Consider the following 17,805-nt stretch of genomic DNA (forward strand, 5'->3'; position numbering starts at 1 on the left):
AAAATATTTATTCTTTTCGTAGCGTTTCTTTAGGAGACACATTCAATATCAATGTTTCAACTTTTGATCAACTATTTTTTTACAACTAGAATATATTGATGCTAAAAAGTAACGATTATTAAAGAACCTTTGTGTTAACCCTGTTTGTTTCGAAGGAAAGTTAAAGAACTCATAAAAAATAAAATACAAAATGTATTTAAGAAAAAGAAAATACGAGAAAGCTAAAAAAAAAAGCAAAAAAAAAAAAAAAAGAATAAAAAATTAAGGGAAAGAAGAAGAAGAAAAAAAGAAACAAGAAAAGGGTTAAAATGTTTTATCACAAGGGATATGTCTATATGCAGATTTTAAGAATTTACAAAGCACTTATATCTGGAGATGACAAAACAGGTATGGGTGGAGATCGACATCCGTTTCCGATATTACTGGGCGTGACAGATTCTCGCATGAGGTCGATGAGTGTACCATTGATATTGAGGCTCTGGACACATCCCTCTAGTCTGACCTTGGATGACCCAAGATGTGATGAATGCCCCGAACCATCTGTAAAAAAACGAAATTTAAATGGTTTAGAGAAAGAAAATGCCGAGATATGAAAAGATTTATAACGATCACTGGTGCCAATGGACTACTTCGACGATACGGCGGCCATCTTGCCAGGGGGAAAACAAAACAAAGATGACGGAAAATATATAGAGTTTCGTGTGTTTGTCTTTCTTTTATGGGTAAAGGGACATTGATGAAAAACGCACTGCGCATGCGTTGGGAGAAAAAAAACAAAATGGCGGACAATAACAATTGATCACATCTAAAGGTAGGCTTTATTTTAACAGACAGGGCTATTTTTTAAATATTTGTTTTGGAATTTTACAGATATTTTTGAATTTCTTTACATAGAATCCGACTATGTGATTATCTGCAAATTAGCCATGCTGGATGTCGACGTCGGGTGGCGGTACTTTCAAAGATTATTTTTGCTTTGTATAAACAAAAGTTTTTTTGTATAAATCAGCAGTGTATCACTATCGAAATTATCTTGCTATTGCGAAAAGGACAACCTTAAGTTTTCAGCATTTTTCTTAAGTTTTGCGATTTTGTAAAACAATCAAAACACCGGCATCAAAAACATAAGTTGCCCTTAGTTACGCTACGCCATCTCCGAGCGTGCGCAGTGCGTTTTTCACCAGTGTCGGGTATAGGTAAAGGTAATCAATGTACTGTTTTAATTAATCTTTACAAAGCTTTTTTTGTACCCTGTACGACCCATAATGCATCGTGATCCAAGATGGCCGCCGTATCGTCAAAGAAGTCCATTAAAAAATCACGGTCATGTCACGACATCCAATAGGAATGCTCAGTGACGGCAGTGTCACGGTCACGTCACGAGCAGCATACGTTAAACCAATTACATCGCACAATATTTTTATCCAATCAGAAGATAGGACATAGCACGTTATTCAATAGGAATTTTCAGCGACACCGTGACGGTCACGCGGCACAGCACTATTTAACAATTTTCACAATCACAAGGAATTTTTTTAACCATACTTACTTGGTACTCCACCAACGTAAAACTTTCCAGTCAGCGAGAAATCTTCATTGACAGTAAAGGTCTTCGTTTCGTATTGGTCAACAGAGATCTTCACCGTGGATCCTATCCTCTGTACACGAACACTGTGGAACTTGTTATCGCACAGATCGTAAGAGGCATTGTACATGTCCTCAGAAGGAATAGATGGGTCTGTCCACACCATGGTGGTTTGGTTCGACTCTGATGTGAATTTCAGTACGATCTAAAAAAAGAATTAGAAATGCCCATAATTTAACTGATGTATGACGATGGCTTTTAAGTGCCCCTAATGCCTGAGACAATACTTTTAGTATTGATTCTACATGAAGTGAATAGTTGAATGGTGAAATGTTTCTGCATTTGAGTGTTGCGTCTTTAAGTTATAAAGGTTTACACTTTTGGCTGTGACGTCATCTGGGTATTTGGGTGAAATTTGTTTTAAACTGTAATGCTAAACACAGGCAAGGACGGATCCAGGGGGGGGGGGGGGGGGGGGGGCAAAGGGGAGCTGAAGCCCCCTTCAGCAGAAAAAAAAAATGAAGAATTAGATGCTTTTTATTATTGTTTTCCGTTGTGTTGACGGAAGATCCGCCCTTGAACCGGCCATTATGAGACACCAAATTTACATTAAACATTGTGTAAACCATGCGTATGGTTTGATATTTATTAAATACTTTTTGGTTGAACAAGTTAGTATTTGTATTTTTAATGAATACCCAGATGACGTGACAGTCAAAAGTATAAAACTTGATATCTTCAAGACGCATCACTCAAATCATATAAAAATATATTATCATTCAGCTATTCACTCCATGTAGAATCAATACTAAAAGTATTGTCTCAGGCATTAGGGGCACTTTAAGGTTTTACTAGTGCGGCGACCAGCACAGAAACACGGTTTATGCACTAGGAATTAAATTAACTTTTTCAATCAACGCGGTAATTTTTCTCCCCCTCCCCCCTATATACACTTGCCTTCCCTAAATGTATCTTTATAGAATAAAACGCTTAGAAGTTGTTTTCCCAGAAGTTGTTTTCGATGTCGGCCTTCATATATGTTTGGATTGATTGAGCTTTATTACCATCATTTTTCAAAGTTTATTTACAAGATAATATTGAAACAGGTATTCAGAATAGCTAGACTAATCGAGCTGAGTAGCTGTTTGCGCTTACTTCTGTTTTCATTCTCGAATTCCCCCTGTTTTCAAAAAAAGAAACTAACCTGTCCTTGTAGTTGCTCCAGTGTCACAGCTCCACGCCCCGTGTTATTAGTCCATACCCACAGCAGTCCTGAACGCATGTAAGTACGGACGCTTATATTAACGTCTATCGAGTATGGCAGGGTGTAGTTCTCGTCTGGAACAAAAAGAATCAAATTTATGAGGAAAAATATCTTAAGATGGTTTTGTGGTGCGTCTGTGAAGGGCGGGCGGAGTATTTGGTAGAGCGATTGGTTTTCGTAGGGAAAAAAAGTTTGCGCCAAATTCATAACCGTACGGTCATTGGATGATTCATATATATATAATGATGCACTGATAGCCAATTGGTTACGACATGTTGTATACAGGCATCAAGAGTTCCGCGCTACTACTCTAAGGGTACAAACCTGAAGTGGGATCATGCATGGGTTGTAAAAATCATTATATTTTGTTATATTTTATTTGGGATTAGCTTATTTCTACTTTCTCTTGGATATTTAAAATGAAAACTGTGCATGATAAGAAAAAAACGATTAAAATATAGCAATTTTTATAAATCTCGCGTTCTGATTGAACAGGAGTGCGTGCTTTGTGACAGCACACAGCACGCTTGCGCGCACTTTCTTTGGGTCTTTCGTATCCAAAATTACGGCTATAGCTGTATTTTATTAAATGAATAAAAAACTTGACACAGCACGCTCGCGTGTTTTCCATTTCTTTGATACAGTAATGTGCTACACGTCTCCCATTCACAATAAAAGTTATATATGAATGTTAATACTTACAAAGTAAGATGTACGAAGGACCATAAAATGAGGCCTGTGGCTGGACATATTTGTAACAGGATGTGTTGCTTATCTTGGTGTTATTCGCATCGTAGTCCGTCCTTTAAAACAAAGGAAAAAAGCTATTAATAATGGTCTTACTTTTCTACTTCTGGCAACGCTTTTGATATCAAAATAGAGAAATCGTATGATGATTTAAAGTGCATGATGATAGATATGTTGAGTACAGAACCATTCAACTGTTTTGTACGAAAAAGGATGCAAGTTGTCCGAGACAAGAGGCCGAGAGTTAATACGCTCTATGATTTTTAGGACATATAATAATAATAAAAATAATAAGTTTACCTTGGGTTAAGTTTCTTGGTTTGTGTTTCATTAGCAGAGCTGATTTCTAACGAACCCATACATCCCATAAAACTGATAGCTTCTCCATTCTTGTCTACAGCCTGACAGACACAAGTACAAATAACAATACGATTGACTTCGTTACTTATCGAGTTTCTCACTGAGAAGGGGAATAGCGCGCGCGTGCGTTTCGACGGGAAAGTTCCCGCTAAAACCACAGGAACTCCACAGGGCTTTTCTGTTATTGTGAGCGAAATTTGGTTTTCTTGACAGAATTAATGAACAAAAAGGTAAGTTCCACATAAAAAGAGGGTGATTGCTCCCATGTCTTCCCTACGCTACCGCTATTCAGAGTTCTCGCACAAATCTTTCCTTATTCACATTTCCGCAATAGGGGCCTTGCACCATCACGTGATGGCAGCCATGACAGGAGGCACAACAATAGAGTCTTTTCCCCTGGGAAACTGAATTCTTTCTCATGTAAATCAGATTAGTCCAGATTCAATTGTTCCTGCCTCCTGTCATGGCTCCCCTCACATGATGGTGCAACGCCTCTATAGATTATCATCACTAGGGTCACAAAATTAAATGTCTCTTACCTCGAGCATTGAGGTGTTGGTTCCTTTGGGGATCCCTCCCAGGAACAATGGAAAGTTGAGAAGAAGAGATTTAGTGGCATCACCAACGCGTTTGTTGTTGTAGTCACGTGTTAGGGGTACGAGTAGACCACCAAACTGATCGATCCTTAGGAAATGAGCCTGAAACAACAAAAAGACAGAAGATGACCGTCTGGACTTACTTCAAGAGAAAAGAATACTATTTACTACTCAAGAAATCTTAACAATGATAAATAATAAACGCCAAAGATCTTCATAAGCGCAAAGAATATTAAGTCATGTTATAAAAGAAAGCAGAGTGGCAAAGAGAAAAAGGAAATGAATTAAGTAAAAGAGAAGAACGGAAAACGAAAAACGAAAAGCGAGGGGACGGGAAAGGAAGTTGGAAAACTTAAACGAAAAAAGAGGAAGAAAAGAAAAAAGAAAGGAAGCAGGGAAATAGGAGAAGGAAAAGGAAGTGAAGAAAATGAAAGGGATTCCTTACCTTGTACCAAACACCTCCAATGGAATATTTATTATGATAGCTCTGTACTCGTACCAGCCCAGCACCAGTATTAAACTTGAAGACAAGTCGGCCATTAACAAGCTCTATAGACAGGAACTGTGTTGGTGTGACGAGGTTATCGGTAGCATAGAGTAACACCCCATTGGGTGATAGAGAGCGGAAGTTGAGAGTGATCACATGCCTAGGAAAATGTAACCCATGTTAGTATACTACTATAGTTTATTATATAGACATTCTCTCTTATTACCCAAGCCAGTGAAGTGAGTCCTGGGACACAAATGGGTCCCAAGCATTGTGTTGCGGGTGCCAATCAATATTTAGGAAGCCCTTGTCAACACAAGTGAAGTGAGTCCTGGGACACATTTGGATCCCTAGCATTGTGTTGCGGGTGCCAATCAATATTTAGGAAGCCCTTGTCAACACAAGTGAGGTGAGTCCTGTGTATCCTCCCATCCAGGCCCATTCTAGAGGAGTATATTGATAATCTTAAGAACAATCATACTACAGACACAAGCTCCATCTCTGACACATTCAATGTGCTTCCCCCTCCCAGGTATAGACAATAGTCCCTTCTACTACCCCCTGAGTTACTTTGTCAACTTACTGGTGTTCCATGTAATCCAATACGTTTCGTTCCAACCAAAATCCAACATACATTGGCTCAACTCCAAACTTCACTTGATCGGGTTCGCGTGATAGGGCTCTTTCAGGCAGACGGTCGCCACATGTAGGTGGGGGTAGGGTGGGTGGGGGAATAGTTGGTTTTGGTGTAGGAAGAGCAGTTCTTTCAGGGCTGCTCCCAGCGAGAGACACTTCCTTCGATTCACCAGAAAATATATTTTGTCTTCTGAAAATATCAATGTAACAAATCTCTTTTAGCTTGGGTGTATTGTTTACCCATTTTAGACCATGTGTCATTCCCTTGAGTATCATTTCTTTGTTTATTAGTTTCGTTTGAGAAGACACATGAATATGAATACAACTTAAACAAAGAATATTATTCTCAAGAGAATGACACGTGGTCTGAAATAGAAAAACGTTACACCCAAAGTAAAGAGGTCTAAAGATTTCTCTATCATGTACAAACTTTTTTTGTAAATTCAAGTAAATGACAGGCAACGAAACTCAGTTAAGTCAGTAAGTCACTTTCGATATTTTCTTTTGGTACAAGATTCGCAGAAAACGGACAGGTAATTAGTAAGAATAAATAGAAAACAATCATTGTTTTCAGAAGAATAAACCAAAAAATTGCGGAAGTAGGTTCCCTGTGTTTTTAGTACCTTTCATTAACGTCCACATATTCCATGGCTCCTACGAATGATTCTACAACTGGAACATTTAAAAGAGGAATGTTCGATGAAGATTTCACGCCCCCAATAAATAGTGTTCCATTGAGCTGAACAGGACCAGGAGCCACTTTGGGGACATCAACGGACAATCTTGCATTTGCACCGTCCAACACCAGTTGAAGGCTGAGAAAAGGAAAAGCAAGGTTATATGTAAAACTTGTTATATGTAAAACCGGTTATTTAGACCATTTTGTTCTACTGACTAAAAAGAGAAACGAGTTTGACCCGCTAAACAGGTTGTTCATACTTCATAAATATTCTTTATTTTTTATTTTATTTTTGTATTTTACAACCACCACTCCCCATACGGGGCTCTTCCGTGAGGTTCCCTCCACACGCACTACCACTATATTCTATATTTACAACATACAACACTCAACTCACATGTTGATTTTTATGGAGGGAGGATACCGGAGAACCCGGAGAAAACCCTCGTAGCATAGGAGAGAACAACACGTCAAACAAACTCAATTCACATGTGGCGACCGCAGGGCCCGAACCAGCGACCCGACTCGTTGGACTCACAGCGGTGAAAGTCGACGCGTTAGTCGCGAACGCCACCCATGCTACCCATTTATTACCCAGTTATTCTTACCCAGCTTCAACGAATGTAATATCCACGGTGTGAAAAGCACCATCGTTCAATGTCTGCCCGGAGGTAGTTACTGTTTTTTCACTGTCTAGGTCTTTGGTGTTGATCAGAAACAAATTGCCATGAAAAAGAGCCAGATAGAAGTAGTGATTCTAAAAAGTTGATCAAATATTAGCAAGATTAATACACCTAAATCCAAAATGGCGCAAGGCCGGGTGGAACGAGGCATCCAGGGCCAAATTTACAGTATTTTCTTATAATTTGATGCCGCGAAATTGTTGTGTTCCTGAAAGTAAGAAGAAAGGAAAGACAGAACGAGTGAAAAAATGTGTATAATTTAGTTTGACAACATATTATTTCTTTGCATCTGGCCCTGGAAGCCTCGTTTTTATGTAACTCATTCGGCCGTACCCCATTTTGGACTTGGGTGTAAACGACCTCGTATCATCGCACTCAGAGACGGTGCTGTATGTCTGACATGGTCTGCGCATTTGCGCAAATAGGTTTGAATACAGGCGCGCACTATTGATACATGCAAGTAGTAAAGAGAATCTGCAGCGCACATCGAGTATATTTTGTTTAACGTTGGCATGGTAACGGCGCTAAATTGACCAACCACAGTGCGTGAAAATCGCCACTTATCCAATAGAAATGCTTGGTCACGGCACCATCACGGTAACGGCACGATTCATTCCACGGTGAGTTTTTCACAGTCATACGAAGTTCGCTCTAAGACGATACACGCGCATATACTAGTTATGAGAAAAGGTTTCATTTGCCTACACCGTCAGCGCACCATGCAAAATCAATATTAACAAACAAGATAAATCATGTAGTTGTACATACTGTAGCAGCATCTCCACTATAGACCAACACGCCACTCGGGTTCAACGTCTTGAACTTAATTGACAAGTTGGACATGTTCCTGAAACCCGTGTGTACGCCAGCGTAGCCGTTACCGATGAATCGAATTGGTGGTTGAACCTACAACAAACAATAAAAAATAATATAATAATGATATCAATAACCCTTATGAATATTACGCTTCTCAGCTGATTTTGGCGCGAAAATAGTTTTGTCATGAAGTTTTGACGGTGTAGTGCAACATCAAAAATATTCAACAGGGCCCGGCGTTGTACGAAGCCTGGATAGCGCTATCCGGCGGATAAATCCTTATCCAGTGGATAAGTCGATGCTGTTTTCCAATAAATTTATCCACTGGATCAGATTTATCCGTCGGATAATGCTATTCAGGCTTCGTACAACCGGGCCCAGGAAGCAAGCATAATACTGACGACAACGGCAATACAGCGCAACATGACAACATGCACAATTCATTGACAAAACTTCGTAACTACTTCGAAACCAATGCCTGTCGCTGCAAATAGCGTAGTATAATAGCGTGGTATAGTACCATGAAAGGAAATCAGGGACCAAAAAGAGAGACCCTTCTCCCTTTTGACGAAGCTTAGGCTTATTGTCATAGTTGTGGATCTACTTACATAGCGCAGAATTCCACAAGAGTTGACTTGATCGGATGTTTCTGTAAGGTTTTTGTCACTGATGGATCTGGACACTAAGGACCCATCGGTGCTGCTAAGGCTCACGTTGCGGATGTGACCGGCAAATGGGGTCTCAATCGGAGCTTCGAATGGCCTGAAAATATAAACAAATTGATGGGATAATGAAATAAAGTTTCCATTAAAGTGAGTGATGAAGGACAAAATCGTTTTATTTAGGGGGAATGTACGAACTTCATCAAAAATGGCGGGTAATTGAAGTTAATGGGAAAGCCTTACGTCTCTCATCTAGTGCATCTTCAGTAGAAGTAATCGCGCGCACATTAAGAAAGATTTTCCCGTCCAAATCTAAAACCATGGTTCGTTTGCATACAAATTGGCGGCGTGCTTCCTTTCCCATGAGAATAAAAAAACAACAGACGCCATGTTGGCTGACAGGACAAAGTCCTGGGTTTTGGTTAATATTTACCTTTGAGGGTCTTTGCCACCAAATATCAAGTTTTGTCCATTTGGAAGGACAAGAGATGACCTTAGGGTCAAACTAGACACATCCATCTCCTGAGAAGCAACGTCCTTAATGACAAGGGTTGAGTTGATGAGCCCACGAGTCACATGGACCTCGTACCAGCGGCCATTACCATAGGTGGTCTTGTTGCTTACAAGGGTATGCAACGCAGAACCGTTCTTGAAATAGAACCCCACTCTACTGGAATTGAGGTAGACGCCATACACATAGCCCTGGAAAACAGCATGAAAATAAAGGAATGATGGCTTTGCCTACTCATGTGTATCTAAAGCCACGGGATTGCCATGGTTACTATCTAGTAACTATAGTTACGATGTTGCCATGGTTACTCCTTAATTACTTACCAGTTCACGGTGTAGTACATTCATGATTGCCCCAGTCTTCTGGAAAGTTCTGAACTGGAACATGATCTCAGACGTGGATGAAATATCAAACGTTCCCATGGACTGGATGAGGTATGTGTTGGAACTGCCGTAGAAACTGGTGCCGGGTATGACGTCATCAAAGCCTGACACGAAGGCTGAGACCAAGCTACGAATAAAGTAAAGAAATATATGATGTTGCATCGATACAGAACTTTCACCTTATATGTAAAACTTGACTTTGTGTAGAATATTCATGTGTTCCAGATAGTATCTACGCAAAATTACTGTAGTATTTTTGTTCAATAAAGGGGCGCTACAAATTACTTTCCCGTATCTGCGCAAATTACTGTAGTATTTTTGTTCAATAAAAAGGCGCTACAAATTACTTTCCCGTATCTGCGCAAATTACTGTAGTATTTTTGTTCAATAAAAAGGCGCTACAAATTACTTTCCCGTATCTGCGCAAATTACTGTAGTATTTTTGTTCAATAAAGAGGCGCTACAAATTACTTTCCCGTATCTGCGCAAATTACTGTAGTATTTTTGTTCAATAAAAAGGCGCTACAAATTACTTTCCCGTATCTGCGCAAATTACTGTAGTATTTTTGTTCAATAAAAAGGCGCTACAAATTACTTTCCCGTATCTGCGCAAATTACTGTAGTATTTTTGTTCAATAAAAAGGCGCTACAAATTACTTTCCCGTATCTGCGCAAATTACTGTAGTATTTTTGTTCAATAAAGAGGCGCTACAAATTACTTTCCCGTATCTGCGCAAATTACTGTAGTATTTTTGTTCAATAAAAAGGCGCTATTAAACTACTTTCCCGCCGGAAAATGAAGCTTATTTTTCCTAAAGACTAATGCTTATTAGTTTACTTAGCGTAAATTAATTCCAAGGACAAAAAAGGACCATATCATTTCTTACCATTTTGAACATGTAAATCTTTTTCCAGTAACCTTTGTTGGCTCCCACAACCCTACGCGCTGCTGGTTCACCACGACATTGTCAATACATCCATAGAAAAAACGATGAGTTACATTTGGCTGAAAAACAGACGAAAAAAATACTTATTATTATACGTTTGAACTGCTATTATTGGTCAATTATGTCACATGACATTTGTGTTAACCAATACTTTTCCCCCATTAATTTTCTCTTGATTTTCCATTAACCAATAGCATTTCTTCGGTGACGAGCATTTCTTCACGTGACGAGCTAGTTAACCAATAGTATTTTTGCCTAGTCTCACGTGATCGTCGCTTTAACCAATCACAATGGCTTGTGAAACTTAGATACCCGTAATTGTTTTCACTTTTCTTTAGTATGTTTTCTTTTTTTAGCAGAAACGCGTTAAAAGAATTATGTATGCAGGTGTGACGACGGTTGTATCACAGTTTCTCTTACCAAAAGGTCATTAGGAAGGCTACCAAGAAAGAAAGGACTCGATGACGTGATATTCATGTAATTTCTTGGTAAAATCTGATTGGTCGAACTCTCGTAAGTGCGGCTCATGTTGTTGAGGTAGTTGGTCACGGTAAGACGTGCCTTGTCCTTAGTCCTACAAACCAAATACAAAAAAAAGTGAATTGTACGACGCTGGCTATTGCCATACCACTGAAATGGCCTTCCAATGTTTCATTAGAATTCTTCCAATCATACGCCTACATAGTCTCCTAAGCAGACGCTGTTAGTGTCGTCACGCAACGTAGGGAAGTGAGCGTTGCGTGACGACACTAATAGCGACCGCGTAGTAGACTAACACTTACAATACTGCTAAAAAGTTGCCTTTTCCCATCCATATTAAAAAATCCTCCACTGAGCATATGCGTTTGTAAAATTCGTCTGGTTTTTAAATTGCATGTGGAGAAACTCACAAAATGCAAAGTCCAACAGTTCAAGGTAAGGAGGGCTAAGTAGTTTTGGCATCTGTTTAAGACTAGATGATATTTCCAGGAAGCATTTTAGCACTAGGAAAAGCGTATCACATACCTGGACGCATATACTCGGTACCAGCTTCCAGTTCTGATTGGAACTGCGTAGTTTATGACAGATATCGGACCTGAACCAAGGTCAAAGGTAAAGCGAACATATTCATCATACACTATTGACAATAACATACTGCTACCCTGTAGGAAGAAAACATTACACAAATATATGTTAAACTACAGTTCTTTATTGAGTTTGATTTGCTAGCTCGAACCCCCTTAATTATGATCCTGCATCCGTCCCTGGAATAGGGAAGGAGGGAAGGAGTGAGGGAAGGAGTGAGGGAGGGAGGGAAGGAGTGAGGGAAGGAAAGAGGTAAGGAAAGAGGAAGGCAAGGAGGGAGGGAGGCAAGAAGGGGGCCAAGGAGGGAAGGAGAGAGGAAGGGAGAGAGGGAAGGAGAGAGGGAAGGAAGGAGGGAAGGAGGAAGGCAAGTAGGGAGGGAAGGGAAGGAGGGAGGGAGGGAAGGGAAGGAGGGAGGGAAGGAGGGAAGGAGGGAGGTAATAGAAGAGCACTAGTAAATAGACTTGGTCAATTTTGCACTGTCGGTTTCCTAGATACTATGTTAAAAGCTGAAAAAATTGATGATGTGTAAGTTAAAAGAAATTATTAAATTTTACCGAGTCGGTCAGTCCCTCAGCAAGGTAAAGAAGTGGGCCTTGAATGACTTGGTTTCGTTCTGCTTTGAAGTCCAAAGAAATGTCATTGTAGAGTGTCTTCTTCGCAATCCGTCCCGTGGGGGTGTACTGTAGGGTGGTGTTGCCATGGATTTTCAGAGCGTGTTGAATCTAGCAGGGAAAAAAGTCAAAATGAAGAACAAATCAAAGGAAAATAAAAGTAAAAGGATTTTTCTTTAAAGATTAAAGTGACTAGCTTTTTTGATTGACTAACAACAACTTTGGCAGATAGTTATACCCAAAATAAGAGATCAGAAAGCAAACCTTTGCTATTCTCTCCTTTGCTTGCTCTAATTTTTTTCTCAGTCTGTCCATATTTGTTTCCAACTGTGTTTGCAGGTCAGCGGTTTTATTCTTTTCGAGCTGCACTTGAATTTTGCTCTGTGTCACATTTACCAACGCGGCATTTCCTCTAGCAACTGAAAAACAAATATGACTTGGAATAAGAACTGAACGAAATGATCATATTACTAAATGAAACAAAAACGGGTGTAAGTGGATGGAAGGATGGGAAAATGAGAAGGAGACAGTAGATTATTATTTTTAAGAAAAATAGAAATGATAATGGTTTTCATTCTTTTTAGTAAAACAAAAACAAAAACGAAAGAGGTGTTGGAAAAAGAAAAGAGATTTTCATCATGGTTCTGAATCTTTGTTTTCGCTGGTTGTTTACTTCTTGGTATACTATGGAGAACTAAATCGAAAATTTACAGCCAGGATACCCCAAGATAACCACGTACACCAAACAAAAACAGATTCTCAGTAGAACTCTTACTTGCTGCAAAGGCTTCAGGCATAAGTTGATGCGCATGCTCAGACGATGCATTAATGTAGGCGATGGAAGAATTTAGCCTTGACACCTCTTGCTGAACAACCTTCGAGTTATCCCAAATAGAAGGAGCAACTTGATCAACATTCGATTTATAAGAAGCAGCATTTTTAAAGTCTGTGTAGATTGAGTGTTCTGCTGCTCCAGGCTCAGATAAACCAATAAGTCTGTTGCTTCTGGAGAGAAGGATATTATGGTACAGGTCGATCTGTCTGCCAATCAGAGTCGCACGTTGGAATGTCTCGTTTGCCATGGTAACGTTCTTTTGAAGACCTTGGAGGAAGGGAAAAAAAAGTATTGAGAAATTTTGGTAAAACTTAGTCTAAGGTTTTTATTCGATACCACAGATTTGTTCCGCGCGACTGTGAATTCTCGTAATGCGTACGCATCGACTAATCAGAAAGACAGAATTTATATAAAAATTTACAATACAGAATGAAGGCATTTAACCAGTGAAATAGATATTAGACTAATACACTTTAGTAAACCTTATGAGGTCCTTTTTGAAAATCATGATTATGAAAAAGTTATCTCAATAAAGGTTATTATTATAACCTTAATTCCATTGTTTCCTTTTGTGTCTATTTGACTATTACACGTTGACTAATATTTTTTATTTCACGGGTTATATGCCTTCACTCTAATATTTGAAAATAGCCAATAATTCAGGGAAACACTACATGCATAGGGAATAAGCGTATTGCACAAAGATGATTTCTTGCAATAATTTTCCAGGAAACGAAAGATGCATGATTTCTTGCAATAATTTTCCAGGAAACGAAAGATGCAATATACGATGAGATATTCAAGATAAGAGAAAAGCCCGCAAATCCCTGTTGCTAAAACAAGAAGTGAAATATATTCTCGATTTAAGGAATGAAGAAACAAAAATATTACGAGATCTCATAGGTAACTCTTTTTTACCTGCAACATCGATACTCCTAGCTTGAGTTTTATCGAGCAGGTCTCTGCTTTTGTTGTAACTGTCTTCTGCACTTTGCTTCACAACAGAAAACGATGAATGGAAATTATTTAACTGTAAAAGAATTGGAAAAATAGTTTAATTTTAACCTTTTCTATGCATTCTTATTTTCCAGCTTGTATCTTTCCAACTTCTTCTCCAATTCCTATATTTCATATCCCATTTTATCCCATTCACTTTTCCCACTCATCTACTCCAATGCTGATTTACTTACGCGTTCCATAATCTGTTGTAAGGTCTTGTTTACTTTAGCAGTCGTTTCCAAGGACTGGTTGACAAGTTTTACAACAGATTCGTATTGTTTAATAGCATCTACGGCTCGCTTTGCGTTGTCTGCGATGCTGTCTAAAACACTGGTAGGAAAAATACAATATACATTTGATCATTTGTCATATGTTTTAGGTTCTCCGCAATTTTAAGATGTCTGAGGTGGGGGGAGGGGGGGCTTTGATTTCTGTCAACCAAGACCGTTTAAATGAAGGTGAGGTTAGCTTGTTGCTAGGAACAAGTCAGTGGAGTCCCTCTACCTTATGAGAGTCCCTCTACTTTATGAGAGTCCCTCTACCTCATGAGAGTCCCTCTAACACATGAGAGTCCCTCTGCCTTATGAGAGTCCCTCTACCTCATGAGAGTCCCTCTACCTCATGAGAGTCCCTCTACCTTATGAGAGTCCCTCTACCTTATGAGAGTCCCTCTACTTTATGAGAGTCCCTCTACCTCATGAGAGTCCCTCTACCTTATGAGAGTCCCTCTACCTCATGAGAGTCCCTCTACCTTATGAGAGTCCCTCTACTTTATGAGAGTCCCTCTACCTCATGAGAGTCCCTCTACCTTATGAGAGTCCCTCTACCTTATGAGAGTCCCTCTACCTTATGAGAGTCCCTCTACCTTATGAGAGTCCCTCTACCTTATGAGTCCCTCTAACACATGAGAGTCCCTCTACCTTATGAGAGTCCCTCTACCTCATGAGAGTCCCTCTACCTCATGAGTCCCTCTACCTTATGAGAGTCCCTCTACCTTATGAGAGTCCCTCTACCTTATGAGAGTCCCTCTACCTTATGAGAGTCCCTCTACCTCATGAGAGTCCCTCTACCTTATGAGATTCCCTCTACCTTATGAGAGTTCCTCTACCTTATGAGTCCCTCTACCTCATGAGAGTCCCTCTGCCTCATGAGAGTCCCTCTACCTTATGAGATTCCCTCTACCTTATGAGAGTCCCTCTACCTTATGAGTCCCTCTACCTCATGAGAGTCCTTCTACCTCATGAGAGTCCCTCTACCTCATGAGAGTCCCTCTACCTCATGAGAGTCCCTCTACCTTATGAGATCCCCTCTACCTTATGAGAGTCCCTCTGCCTTATGAGAGTCCCTCTGCCTCATGAGAGTCCCTCTGCGTTATTTGAGTCCCTCTACCTTATTCCCCCCCCCCCCCCCCCCCCCAGTCTCTATACTTTTTTAATCATACTTTTTCCTTAATTGTGCTTCTGCCGTCAGGTTCGCGGCATGTCTGGTTGCATTCACATTCACAGATAGGTTAGCAGATTGAATACGACTATATGTTGGTGATAGGCTGGTGTTAAGTTGAGTCATCTGGCTGTTGAGTCCTGGGTCGTTATTCAGAATCTTGTTGGACTCCTACAAAAACGAAAAGAATTGACCCATTGTCATGGGAAAAGACAGTCAGACAGTCCAGAAAGTCAGAAAGTCAGACAGACAGACAAATAGATGTGTGCGCATGCAACTCACCTCAAGAGCAATTCGTCCATTTTCGATCTCAGCCCAGCTTTTGTTGAGAAGAGCATATGCGTCTTGTAGAAGACTACCAGCTGATGCCAGCTGCATGTCGCCTTGGCCTATTAAAACCTACAAAACAAAGACTGGTCATTAAAATATCACTAAAAATGATGGCAGGATTTTATTCATATCCTGAAACGACCTCTGCACTCGTCAGGGTACGGATAACTTACAGATTGAACCCGAAACAACCTCTGGGCTGATCTAAGTCAGGGTACAACTAACTCACAGATCAAACCCTGAAACAACCTCTGGGGTGATCTAAGTCAGGGTACAACTAACTCACAGATCAAATCCTGAAACAAACTCTGGACTGATCTAAGTCAGGGTATGGCTAACTCACACAGCAAAACCTGAAACCACCTCTGGGCTGATCTAAGTAAGGGTGCTGCTAGCTTTCAGACCGAATTGGCTTTAGTGTGTAGGTTTTGCAAAGGGAGGAAAACCAGAGAACCCAGAGAAAGCCTGTTGAATCAAGGGGACAACAACAAACTAAAAACAAGGAAACCATGCTTACCAATGTCTGATTAACCAGCACATTCACTTGTGCAGTAAGCTTTTTGAAGTTATCATTTCTTGCATGGATTCTACTAAACTCGAACAGTTTCTCATTGAAGGTTTTTTCATTTCTGGTGACAGTGGCATTCAAGGCTTCTGCGGTATTTCTATGAGTCGTAGTGTTATGCCTGGAGATTCTCGTTAATGTATTATTGACATAGCTGGCATTGGAAAGCTCGTATTCAGCTCTGACTGACTCACTGTCAAATGTTTGGTTGAGAAAGGTAGATACGTGAGACAGCATTTGATTGGCTGAGACTTTCAAGGCTTGTAATTGGTTGGAGATGTTGAATGTAAGTTCGTTTACACCTATAAAAACATAACGTTTTGGTTAAAGCTTACACAAGTGTCTATAACCAAACCGGAAGTACGTCATTCATATTAACAGGAAGTGACGTAGTTCATTACTTACTCTTAACATATTGGAGCGCATTTTCAGTTTCATTCGTAATGTTTCGTACTCGGTGTATTTCTTGAGATGTGTTTTGTTTCAATGTGTCTGAGTACAACGTCATAGCTGAAAGCTGCAAGCACAAAAATATTTATCAATTATTTGTATTAAGTATCAATGATCTTTGTGTCGATGCCAGGCCTTATAAGAGGCTGCGAGGGACTAAGGGGACTCAAAAGATCGTCTGCACATTTTAGTCATGATATGTGATTGTAAATGAATTTTTGTAAGCCAGTAACTACTGGTGTTGTAAAAGCTTTGATGTTGTAACCCAGTAGTTACTGTTATTGTAAATGAATTTTTGTAAGCCAGTAACTACTGGTGTTGTAAAAGCTTTGATGTTGTAACCCAGTAGTTGTTGTGATTATAAATGAATTTTTGTAAGCCAGTAACTACTGGAGTTGTAAAAGCTTTGATGTTGTAACCCAGTAGTTACAGTGATTGTAAATGAAGTTTGGTAAGCCAGTAACTACTGGAGTTGTAAAAGCTTTGATGTTGTAACCCAGTAGTTGCTGTGATAATAAATGAATTTTTGTAAGCCAGTAACTACTGGAGTTGTAAAAGCTTTGATGTTGTAACCCAGTAGTTACTGTGATTGTAAATGAAGTTTGGTAAGCCAGTAACTACTGGAGTTGTAAAAGCTTTGATGTTGTAACCCAGTAGTTACTGTGATTGTAAATGAATTTTCGCAAGCCAGTGACTACTTAGTGAAAAAAAAATTGTGAAATTTATAATTATCCTAGGAAGATAGGAACATAGTTGCACCAATCCCCGGAATAAGAATAATATTCCTAAAGTTCATTAGGGCTTTACACTAAGGTAATGAATGTAAATATCTATGTTTTTCACGACATGGCGTATTTACCTCCCTATAATACCTAATAAGAATATTGAAGTAAAGCAGCTATATATAGCAGGAATGTACTTTATGTTTTTGATAACAAGGTGTCTTACTTGTGACTGAAGATCAACGATGGTTTTGTTTAAAGTGTTTGATTTCAGGTCTGCAATTCCTGCGCTCAGCTCTAGTTCTCTTTTATCAAAATCATCAGCCAAGCCCTGAGGAACATAAATTTGAAAAGGTAAAGGAAGAGATACAAATCCTCTTTAAGGATGGGCCTCGAATAGAGAACTGGTCATGATGATGATCAGATGGAGAA

General features: G+C 39.6%; 1 protein-coding gene across 1 annotated transcript in view; it reads right to left on the reverse strand.

Moving 5' to 3' along the window:
• LOC116306114 (laminin subunit alpha) overlaps positions 1-17,805 on the reverse strand; it is a 34,671-nt gene continuing 16,866 nt past the window's right edge. The window contains exons 33-59 of the mRNA XM_089037163.1: positions 17,600-17,704; positions 16,607-16,718; positions 16,154-16,503; positions 15,589-15,705; positions 15,308-15,477; positions 14,058-14,196; positions 13,786-13,897; positions 12,808-13,134; positions 12,297-12,451; positions 11,976-12,143; positions 11,362-11,498; positions 10,777-10,930; positions 10,297-10,415; positions 9,350-9,536; positions 8,949-9,217; positions 8,462-8,615; positions 7,806-7,943; positions 6,963-7,111; positions 6,299-6,490; positions 5,623-5,865; positions 4,998-5,199; positions 4,496-4,654; positions 3,897-3,997; positions 3,552-3,652; positions 2,790-2,923; positions 1,550-1,790; positions 1-540 (exon numbers count right to left, since the gene is read on the reverse strand). Coding sequence (XP_088893289.1) covers positions 353-540; positions 1,550-1,790; positions 2,790-2,923; positions 3,552-3,652; positions 3,897-3,997; positions 4,496-4,654; positions 4,998-5,199; positions 5,623-5,865; positions 6,299-6,490; positions 6,963-7,111; positions 7,806-7,943; positions 8,462-8,615; positions 8,949-9,217; positions 9,350-9,536; positions 10,297-10,415; positions 10,777-10,930; positions 11,362-11,498; positions 11,976-12,143; positions 12,297-12,451; positions 12,808-13,134; positions 13,786-13,897; positions 14,058-14,196; positions 15,308-15,477; positions 15,589-15,705; positions 16,154-16,503; positions 16,607-16,718; positions 17,600-17,704 — 4,623 coding nt within the window. The 3' untranslated portion in view covers positions 1-352. The remainder of the gene's footprint in view (positions 541-1,549; positions 1,791-2,789; positions 2,924-3,551; positions 3,653-3,896; positions 3,998-4,495; positions 4,655-4,997; positions 5,200-5,622; positions 5,866-6,298; positions 6,491-6,962; positions 7,112-7,805; positions 7,944-8,461; positions 8,616-8,948; positions 9,218-9,349; positions 9,537-10,296; positions 10,416-10,776; positions 10,931-11,361; positions 11,499-11,975; positions 12,144-12,296; positions 12,452-12,807; positions 13,135-13,785; positions 13,898-14,057; positions 14,197-15,307; positions 15,478-15,588; positions 15,706-16,153; positions 16,504-16,606; positions 16,719-17,599; positions 17,705-17,805) is intronic.

This window comes from Actinia tenebrosa, unplaced genomic scaffold (genome assembly GCF_029948245.1).
Source record: "Actinia tenebrosa isolate PJP-AT-01 unplaced genomic scaffold, QUT_ActTen_1.0 PGA_scaffold0__85_contigs__length_37466705, whole genome shotgun sequence".
NCBI lineage: Eukaryota > Metazoa > Cnidaria > Anthozoa > Actiniaria > Actiniidae > Actinia > Actinia tenebrosa.